This window comes from Nicotiana sylvestris, chromosome 9 (genome assembly GCF_000393655.2).
Source record: "Nicotiana sylvestris chromosome 9, ASM39365v2, whole genome shotgun sequence".
NCBI classification, from domain to species: Eukaryota; Viridiplantae; Streptophyta; class Magnoliopsida; order Solanales; family Solanaceae; genus Nicotiana; species Nicotiana sylvestris.
The window spans coordinates 151,377,239-151,388,827 of record NC_091065.1 but is presented as its reverse complement, the minus strand read 5'-3'; the positions used below and the strand labels follow the sequence as shown (position 1 = coordinate 151,388,827).

The 11,589-nt window shown below is 39.2% G+C and overlaps 1 protein-coding gene across 1 annotated transcript; it reads right to left on the bottom strand.

The window, feature by feature from the left end:
- Positions 1-3,117: 3,117 nt before the first annotated feature.
- Positions 3,118-3,558, bottom strand: LOC138878420 (uncharacterized). The gene has a single exon (XM_070158097.1). It carries the CDS (start codon positions 3,556-3,558, stop codon positions 3,118-3,120), a length of 441 nt encoding a protein of 146 aa, XP_070014198.1.
- Positions 3,559-11,589: the final 8,031 nt, after the last annotated feature.

Genomic DNA, 11,589 nt, shown 5'->3' with positions numbered 1-11,589 from the left:
CAGACCATCGTGACTTGAGTTTACCCGGAAATAGCCTTAATCTTGAGTTATAAAGCAACACCATACCTCCGGGCTTGAAATTTCTCTCAACAATGTTTTTGTCGCTTAGCCTCTTCATTCTCTCCTTATACATCCTCGTGCTCTCGAAAGCAAGATATTGGAACTCGTCCAGCTCATGCAGTTCTGTGATTCTAGTTGTGCTCGCAACTTCAATGTCTAGATTCAGTTGTTTCATTACCCACCAAGTTCTATGTTCAAGTTCCACTTGCAAGTGGCAAGCCTTCTCGAACACCAACTTATATGGTGACATGCCAATTGGTGTTTTAAATGCAGTCCTGTAGGCCTAGAGTGCATCATCTAGCTTTTTCGCCCAATCAATTCTTGTGGCATTCATAGTCTTGGTTAGGACACTCTTTATCTCTCTGTTTGATACTTCAACTTGTCCATTGGTCTGAGGATTATATGGTATTGCCCCCTTGTGGAACACATCATACTTTGCTAGCAACTTCTCGAAGGCTCGATTGCAGAAGTGAGTGCCTCTCTCACTGATAATAGCTCTCAGGGCCCCAAAACGGATGAATATATTCTTCTTCAAAAATCCCACCACCACTCTTGTATCATTGGTGGGAAATGTTGCAGCTTCTACCCATTTGGACACGTAATATACAACAACAAGTATGTACTTATTGCCAAAGGAGCTGACGAAGGGGCCCATGAAGTCAATCCCCCAGACATCGAACACTTCAACCTCTTGAATTGGGTTCATGGGCATCTCATGGCGACGAGAAATGTTCTCGGTTCGCTGGCATTCATTACAGCCCTTCACCCATTGATGTGCATCCTTAAACACTGTTGTCCAGAAGAACCCGGCCTCCAGCACTTTTGCGGTCGTCCTGACTCCTCCAAAATGCCCTCCAAACGTCGATGTGTGACATGCCTGCAAAGCAGAAGATTGTTCTATCTCGGGGACACACCCCCGGATTATATTGTCAACACACATTCGAAACAGATAAGGTTTATCCCAATAATACATGCGGCAGTCACGATAAAATATTTTCTTTTGTACAAAGGAAAGGTCATAGAACTATATCGCTTGCCAGGTAATTTGCAAAGTTTGCATACCATGGCACTTCCTCAAGGCTTGTAGCGAGCAACTGCTCATCTAGAAAGGTTTCCAGAATATCCTCAACCTCAACTGAGTTTCCAGCTCCCTCAAGTCGTGATAGATGATCAGCGACTTGGTTTTCTATGCCCTTACAGTCACGAATTTCGAGGTTGAACTCTTGCAATAATAACACCCAACAAATCAGACACGGTTTAGACTCCTTCTTCTCAATCAAGTACCTAAGAGCTGCATGATCAGTATATACAATTACCTTAGAGCCAATCAGGTATGATCTGAACTTGTCAAATGCAAACACCACAGTCAGCATCTCCTTTTCAGTCATAGTGTAGTTCAGCTGGGCTCCACTCAGCATTCTACTGGCATAGTAGATTGGGTGCATTAGCTTGTCTTTCCACTGTCCCAGCACTGCCCCCACTGCATAGTCACTGGCATCACACATGAGTTCGAATGGTTGATCCCAGTCAAGGGCGACAATGATGGGTGTTGTGACTAGCCTCTTTTTCAACTCCTCGAATGCTGCCCTGCAATCATCAGAAAACAAGAAGGGGTGATCTTTTTCTAACAACTTACAGAGAGGGTTGACAATTTTTGAGAAGTCTCTTATGAATCTCCGGTAGAAACCGGCATGCCCAAGGAAGCTCCTGATTGCCTTTGAGGTGGCAGCTTTGCTATCACGTCAACTTTAGCATGGTCCACCTCGATTCCCTTGCTTGATACCCAGTGTCCCAAGACTATGCCCTCTTGTACCATGAAATGGCACTTCTCCCAATTAAGTACCAGGTTAGTCTCAATACATCTTTTCAGCACACGAGTCAGAGTTATAAGGCACTCATCGAATGAGTTTCCCACCACTGAGAAGTCATCTATGAACACCTCCATTATGTCCTTGACCATGTCTGTGAATATGGCCATCATGCACCTTTGGAATGTGGTAGGTTCATTGCATAGGCCAAAGGGCATCCTCCGAAAAGCATAAATGCCATATGGGCAAGTGAAGGAGGTCTTTTCTCTATCCTCTGGTGCAATGGAGATTTGATTGTACCCTGAGTAACCATCCAGTAAACAGAAGTGAAACTTCCCTGCCAATCTGTCTAGCATCTGATCAATGAAGGGAAGTGGGAAGTGGTCTTTCCGGGTGGCCAAATTTAATTTTCTGTAGTCCATGCAAATTCTCCAGCCTATGACGGTTCTTGTAGAGATCAGCTCATTGTTATAATTTTTGACCACCGTCATGCCACCATTCTTAGGAACACATTGCATCGGGCTAACCCAGTTGCTGTCAGAGATTGGGAAAATGATTCCTGCATCTAACCACTTAATCACTTCTTTCTTCACCATTTCCTTCATGTTGGGGTTCAGCCTTCTTTGGTGCTCCCTGGAAGGTTTGTGTCCCTCTTCCAGCAAAATTTTATGCATACAATATGCTGGGATGATCCACTTAATGTCTACCATGGTCCACCCAATGGCAGTCTTACACTCCTTGAGTACTTGTAAAAGTTGTTGTGCCTGCACATCTAACAAACTAGATGAGATAATAACAAGTAATGTAGAGTTAGGTCCTAGGAACTCATACCTGAGATGGGCGGGCAGTGGCTTCAATTCCAGCTTTAGTGGTTCTTCTATGGATGGCTTGGCTGGAGGAGTTTCTCTGTTTTCAAAATGCAGGGGCTCGAATTCAAGAGTTCTATCCCAAAACCCTCTAACCTCTAAAGCCAACACCCATTCTGCCAGTTCTTCCCCATTCACCTCATCTAAATTTACCAGACATGCAGTAAGAGGGACCTCAATAGTTAACGTCTCATCATCAGCTTCTATGATCCACGACATCAATAAGAGAACAATTGGTGAATTCACTTGGTCGCCTCATAGATTTCTGCACATTGAATATTATCTCCTCATCGTTCAACCTCACCTTGAGCTTCCCAGTCTCACAATCAATGAGAGCTCTCCCAGTGGCCAAGAACAGCCTTCCCAAAATTATGGGAATTTCTTCATCCACCTTGAAATCTAAAATCACAAAATCTGCAGGGAACACAAATTTCCCTACCTGAATCTTCATCCAAGATACCAGAGGGTCTTTTCACGGTCCTGTCAGCCAGCTGCAACAACATAGAAGTGAGTTTGGCTCTTCCAATCCCCAACCTCTTATAGATCGCCAGGGGCATAAGATTTATGCTAGCCCCCAAATCACAAAGTGCTTTAGTGAAAGCAAAGTTACCAATAGTGCATGGAATTGTGAAACTCCCTAGGTCAGACAGCTTCTCAGCAATTGGTCTAGTCACCACCGCATTGCAGGCCTGAGTAAGAGTCACTGTGGCCAAGTCTTGGAAATCGAATTTTCGGGACATCAATTCCTTCATCATTTTTGCATAACCATGCATCTCTTTCAACACATCAATCAATGGGATATTTACCTGGATTTGTTTCAGCATCTCCAAGAATTCCTTGTATTGTTCATCTTTTTGGTACTTGGCCAGCCTCTGTGGGAATGGTGTGGGGGGTCTCTTCTTCCTAATAATTTGGGTATTTTCTTTGTCAACTACTACCCCAACTACCGGTTCCTAGGTTGTCTCAGCTTCTTTCTCAGCCTCAATCTGTGTGCTATATTCTTCCTGGGCAGGCTGTACTGTCACCTCTATCAATTTCGTTGACTCATCTAGCTCAATGGGCACCGGTACAAGTGTCTCAGCTTGTCTGCTTTCTCGATCCCTGTCTTGCTCCAAGTCTAAGTCTCTTCCATTACGTAGACTCACTACCATCAGTTGCTTTGGGCCTTGATCTTTTGGATTTACCTACATGTCTGCATGAAATATCCCAAGAGGACGATTATTCAAGGACATCGAAATCTGGCCCATCTGCACTTCAATATTCTTAATAGCTGACTCATGTGCATCTACTCTTTCACTCATTTTTGCATTTGACCCAATAACCTGCTGCATCATTGCCTCGAGTCTAGCAAACCCATCTTCCTGCCTTCCACCATGCTGCTGCTGAGGAGGATGATAACCCTACTGTTGATTTTGATTAATATATCCTTGTGGCCTTTGGTAAGGCGCCATATTATTGTGAGGTCTCATACCTCCCATGTTTCCATTGTTGAGTTATGGCTGGACTGGCCTGTACGGCTGATTTTGTTGGCCCCAATTTTGACCACCCTGTCTCTGGCCTCCATAATTAGACACATAATTCATGTCCTCAGGGTAGTGATGATGATCACTTTCCGCATTCCACTGGTTACCAATTGGCTGACTAATGCAAGATGTGCATAAGCTCCCATATGGTAGTATATACAATGTGTACCTACTGCTTCTAACCTGACTCTTCCACCTTTTTGGTGAGTATACTCATCTATGTCATTAATGTGGCCATATTTTCAGCAAGAGTGTTGGATGGATCTAAGGGTACTGAGTGAACCACTGGAGTGATAGGTGCATTCCTGGTTGTCCACCCCGAATTCTGTGCCATCTTGTCAAGCAAACACTGGCTTTCTCTTCATGTTTTGCTAAAAAATGCTCCACCAGCTAAAGTATCAACATTACCCTTCTCGCCATCTGCCAAACCCATGTAAAATCGCTGCCCCAACATCTGATCTGGAATACCGTGGTGCGGACATATAACCAACATCCCTTTGAATTGTTCCCATGTTTCTTGCAGTGTCTCTATTGGTTTCTGTTTGAAACTCAAAATTTCATCAATTTGTTGAGCAGTCTTGTTGGGTGGATGAAATTTGTTCACAAATTGCTTGACTAACTCCTCCCAGGTCGTTATGGAATTAATGAGGAATGAGTTCAGCTAGGTCTGGGCAGCTCCTGTCACTGAGAATGGAAACAACAACAACTTTATTGCTTCCTGAGTTACGTTGGGCTGCCTTTGAGTTTTGCAGATTGACAGGAAATTCTTCAAGTGCTGTTGAGGATCTTCGATTTGTGACCCTGAAAATAGTCCCTTGTTTTGCAACAAGTGCAGCATGTTGTTTGTGATTTGAAACGATTCAGCATGTATCTGCGGGACTAAAATCGTTGTGTCCAAGTTCTCTACTGTGGGTTGTGCCCAGTCATATAGAGCGGCCTTTGGCACAAGAGGTGCCCCTAGCACTAATGGCGCAGCTGGGTCTACTACGTGATCCTCCATATCTGGTTCGAATTGTTCAGTTGTTTGTTGTTGTTTGCTTTTTTGATTGGCCCGATTCAAAGCCTTGAAAACTTTCTCGGGATCTGATAATGCTTCAAATACTTCACCAGTTCTCGATGAGTTTCTAGGCATGCACCTGCACAAGCAAGTCAACAAACGTTAAAATTTCAATGTATAGATTGGATATAGAGAAAACTGACTACACTAAGAATTCTTTTGTACTTCTTTCAATTGTAATTGATAACACCGTTAATTCTCTGGCAACGGGGCCAAAATTTGATCACGCCCACCTATGCCTTATAAAAAGGAATAAGCGGACGTTGAAAATATAATCTGAGTATTTTGCCTAGAGTCGAACCCACAAGGAATTAACCTATCAATTACTCTTGTCAGACTCACTAAATTCTACGTAATCAACTTCCGAGACGTTTTGAATAACAATTAAGGAAATTTTTACTAACTATGACGGACTGCAATTATGTAAATAAAGACTAACTATGATTAAGTTGTAAACAATTAAGAGAAGGATCTAAGGTTGTGATTTTCCCTATTGATAGAATCCCTTCCGGTTATGTTTCATGTAGATTTGCCTAATCATCTCTATTGATCATGAGCACTCTTATTATCATAAATCTCTCTTGAGTAAGTACGACAATTTACTAGACGCACTCTCCCGAGTTACGCTAGCTGACCTTGATTACAACTCACTTTAGATCATATCCAAGGCTTCGTTATCTCTAATTCCGCCTTTAAACCCTCGATTATTGATCTCTCATATACTTTGGGAGTGATGATGTTCAACAATTATCTAAATATGCACTCTCTCCCGAGTAATACATACTAAATAGGCACAGCTAATTGAGGATCCTATCAATTAACTACAACAAGAACGTAGTTGAACAAATAGAGATTAAACCGGGCAAACTATATTAACATAACATGAAGTTCATCCTTCAATAGGTTCCATCAAAACTCTAGACTAAATATTTAGCTACTCATAGCAAAGCAAGATAAAACTACAAAAGTATTCATAATGTGCAATTGAAATAACAAAAAGAAGATTGAGAAACTCTAATAGTTGATTGCTCTTCTCACACTTGTTCTTGCCTCCAAAGCAGTCTAAAAACAAGCTTAACCTTTGCTTGGGCGAGTTTGTTGAGTTTATAAACGGTTAGGATAAGTTTCCCCCGATTTAAACTTTCGTCCCAAAATTTCTGGGCAGTTCACAGTCGATCGCGGCCGCGGCAGAATGCGGTGCGACCGCGGTGAAACGCAACTATTCTGCCTCACTTTCTTGGCCTACCGCGGTCCAACCGCGATCGCGGTGGCATCTTGCCCAGTCCTCTTTGCCTCTTTCTTGCTTATTTTCGCTTGGGTTCTTCTTGATTGGCCTTTTATCCACATTATTGACTCCAAAATACTCCAGTCTCTTCCTATCTTGAATTACTCCCTGCGAAGTAAAAGAACACCAATTAGAGTATTTTGTTATCATTTAGCCTTTAAAAAAAACAATAAAGTATGATACATTTAGAGTGCAAATAACGTCTATATAACCTACTGTCATTCAGATTCCCAATGATTTTGAATTGTCCTCCTTTTGAGTGCAATCCCATTTTACTTGGTAGCCTTTTTTCTCCTTAATCAATTTTAATTTTTTAATTTATGTTCGATATTTGTATTGATAATGTCTAATTAAATACGGATTGCATCGAAAATTCTTATATTTGAGGATAAAGCGTTCATAATAGAAATCATTCTATATTCAAAACTTGAACTCGAGACCTCTAATTAAAAATAAAAAAGTACTTACCATTTTATCATATTCCACGTTGATTCCAATCCAAAACTTGGCTTGGTTGATTCTTGTGAATGAAGTAATTCGTAAAGAAATACATGGCTATCGTATTTGTTACCCCAATAATTAATAACGAGTCATTCACACACTTTTTATTTCTTTATTGCTCTTCTTTAGTTTGCCACCAATGGATCCCAAAGTCAACATTTGCAAATGAAGAAACCAATTACTACTAGTTATTCTTTTTCTTCATACAGGTAATATATTTTGCGGTCCATTTTAAATATCGTATTAGGGTGACTAAAATAATATTTATCCCTCTTCAATATGAGTAAAAATTGTTAAGAGGCTTTTTAGAAAATTGTATAATTCATATATTGGAGCATGGATAAATTTGAGAAATAAAATTAAGTTAGTGTTTGGATACAGATTTGGTCAGAACTTGAAAAAAAGAGTTTTGAAGTTGTGTTGAAAAATAATTTTTGGAAGTTGAAGTTATGTTTGGACATGCATTTTATTTGGAGAAAAAAAAAATTGAAGTTTTGTGAGTGCAAGAAAAATATTTACTCAAAAACTGCCCTAAATTAGTTTTTGGGAACTTGAAATATTTTTTTCCAAAAAATGATCATCTTCCGTGAACAAATAATATATTCAAAAAATTTGAAGAAAAAAAAAAGTAGCCAAAATCCATGGCAAATGGGAGCTAATAATGCCATCTTGGTTCTCTAAATAACACTTATCTTGGACCAAATTTATTGGGCTAGATCGACATTAAAATGGACGATGGTTAAGGGGCAGGGAAAGCCCAACTTAGTGGTCGAACTTGTAGGATTTGAACGTGAGGTTTTCCCCTTAGATGAAGAGAAGACACTAATCATTTGAAGGGATTAAATTAGGAATTTAAGTTTACTATGTAGAGATACTTGATTTTCGATAATTTTAATAGTGTAAAAATTCTGTATGACACAATTTAGTGTACATAACTTTGACTCTTAGGAGTCATTTGATTACTAGGATTAGCATTATAATTTCGGAATAAAATTTGGGGTTGTGTTTATCTCGTGTTTGATTATGAATATTTAGCTCTAACGCCGGGACAAATTTTATACCAAAATGGTGGTATTAATGCTAGAATTGTTAATCCCTGGATATCTCGCTTTGCAACTAAACGACCCCTTAAATATCATACTGATCTTGAAGATCGCAAATAAAGATATTTTAAGGGTTTTTCATTTTGAATCAGTATACAAGAGATAGGCAAGGACCGCACCAAATGCAATTGGTGTCCAAAATATCGAGGGGGCAAATAATTAACATTGAAAAAGAATATTGCTTCGGATTGATGCATGGTATAGCTTGCATATTAAGTACCTTTTTAAGAGTTTCTTCAACAGCAAATTAGGACCAAAAATGCACATGAACATAAATTATTGATGTGCCTCATTTATGAAGTTAATTTGAAAGATACTAAAAGCGGCTTTCTTATAGCTCAAGCTCAGATCCATCTACTTTCTTGCTACTTTCCTTTGCTCATGTGATGATGTTGTAAGAAGTTGGAATCTTGACTTTGTTTAGCATATTCAGTATTAAGCCATGGGTTAATATAAACCACCCTAATCAGTCTTTGCTTAATTGTTGAAACGTATTCTCTTCTAATAAAGAAAAATTCAAAAGGACAATCTTCGAAATGAGGTCACCAAGTTAAGAGAAAAATTCATTTAGCTCTTCGACTGGTTATGGAAAATTTCTTCAACAAACTGCCCATATATTAATTTTAGCGGTTTTGAAGAAATTAAAGAAAAAAAGAAAGAGAAAAAAGGAAAAAGGGTTAGCCTGTTTTTTAGCTATAAATTGGTAATCTCACTGTCCCACAATAACAGAAGAGTTAATTCCCCAAATGATCACACAGGTTGGTGAATTTATTTAGTTAAAGTCATTTTTTTATGGCAACAAAGTTACTCAACTATTACTTCGTTTCTTAAAAGGTGACCGGAGATCAATTTTTATTTTCAAAATACAAATTGTTTAAAGAACAATTTGCATCCGCAAATTATCAGTTTTTTTTTTTTTTTTTTTTGCACTTCACCTGGTTTGTTATACGGGAGAAGGTGAGCGTGGCTCCTATGGATGACAAGATGCAGGAAGCGAGGCTCAAATGGTTCGGGGACGTGCAAAGGAGAAGCCCAAATGCCCCGGTAAGTAGGCGTGAGCAGTTGGCTTTGGTGGGTACAAGAAGAGGTAGATGACAGCCTAAGAAGTATTGGGTAGAGGTGATCAGGCAGGACATGGCGTGGCTTAAGATTTCTGAGGACATGACCCTTGATAGAAAGGTGTGGAGGTCGAACATTAGGGTTGTAGGTTAGGAGGTAGTTAAATATTTTTCTACTTCGTACTGGGTGTGAGGCTAGCCTAATAGGTTTTCTTCATAGATTGCTAGTGGTTAATGTTGTATTCACACTATTCTTCCGTTTTACATAGTATCGAGCCTTATTTACTTGTTATTGTTATTGCTTTTCATACATTTTCTTATTCTTATGTCGTTGTTATTATATCTATGGTTTCTGTTGATGGTACTAATGTATTTGTCTCTTTTCGTCTTCGTAAGGCTGAAGATCTTTCGGAAACAACATCTCTACTCCCTCGGGATAGGGTAAGATCTGCGTACTCACTACTCTCTCCAAACTCCACTTGTAAGATTTCACTAGGTTGTTGTTGTTGTTGTTGTACTTCACCTGGCATCGAGCTCAACTTTAGAAAAGCTTACAGTGTTTACCCATAAAATGGCATAGTTGAATTTATATGTGGTTTCTAGACAAGTGAATTAATTTGATCCTGAAATAATAAAATAATTAAAAAAAATATGCAATACGTAGCCTTGAGATGGAGATGAAATAGCAGAAACAGTAGTTCCGGGAGCAGGGCTTTGATCACGCCCAACTATGCCTTATAAAAAGGACTAAGCGGTCGTTGCAAATATAATCTGATTTACAGGTCCGGAGTCGAATCTCACAGAGAACTAAGGTTTAGCTACAACTGTTCAATATTGCTAAGAAGACAAGCACGAACAATTCCTAAGTTATAAATATTAAGATTCTTATATCTAGTTAACTAAATAATTAAATTAGTAAATTAACAACTTAAAATACTAAGGGTTAGAGACAAGATTAAGGAGGTCTAGAGTTATGATTTTCCCAATTGTGGGAATCCTTCCCGCTATATTTTCTATAAATTCGCCTAAGTATTCTCTACCGATCATGAGCGCTCTGACTGTCATAAATCTCTCCCGAGTAATTACCACAATTTACTAGACATATTCTCCCGAATTACGCTAGCTGGCATTAATTACGGCTCACTCGGATCGCACCCAAGGTTTCGTTATCCTTAATCCCACCTTTAAACCCTCCTTATTGATCCTTCATATACGTTAGGAGTGATGTTGTTCAACAACTACCTAAATATGCACTCTATCTCGAGTAATACACACTAAATAGGCATAGTCGATTGAGATCTCTTCAACCAACCACAATAATAACGTAGTTGAACAAATAGAGAAAATACTACAACAAATCTATATTAACGTAATAGGAAAATCATCCTCCAATAGGTTTCATCAAAACCCTAGATAACAAATTAGCTATTCATAATAGTATGCATAAATAGAATACTAGAATTCATAACCAATAATAGAAATAGGAAGAAGGAAGTGAAAAACTCATAGAAGAATCCTCCGCCTTGCTCCCATGTGTTATTGCCTCTTTAGGTCGAATCTCTCGTCTCTTTAGCCTCCTTAGGTCTAAATTATGTCAAAAGTAAGTCCCCCTTCCTCAAAATAGTGTTTTACATGCATTTATACCGAGTAGGGTCGGGCCTAGACGAAAATACCTTCTCCCGCGTGAAATAGGATACTCATTCTGTAAAATTTGCACTACCGCACCGCATGGGGCGACAGTGAAAAATCTCAGATTGCTGATTTTGACAGGCTGCAGAAAATTTCCACAGGCACGCCGCACCACGTGCCGCAGTACTGGGAATTTGCAAAAATACAAAATATGAAAGTTGTAGCCTTTTCAAATAGCTTTCCAACGATAAATTGTGGAGCCCAAACGAAGTTGTGAGTGAAACGTTATGTGCATTTTACTAGACAATACACCGTATGTCCGCTCGATTCTTCGTTTCGTTCTTAACTATCATTCGTCGATCCCTGAACACGATCCCGACTTGACTCCTTAGGCTTTTACTCAGACTTCAAAGCTCTAAATCACTTGAATTCATTCCATAACATCTACATAGCTCGGAATTACTCCTTCAAGGCATAAAATACACAATTAGTCAAAACACTAGCGATTAAAGCTCAAACTCAATTAAAGTGCAATAAATTAGAGTGTAATAAGCGACTAAAATACGCAATTATAGCCTATCATTAGGATTTTGTGCACAACAACAATGAAATCAAAAATCAAGAATATAAAATTGTATTAAGTTTTGAATAGAGTAAAGCATAAGTTTGCCAGAAATTCATGTCCTTTTGAGCTCACTA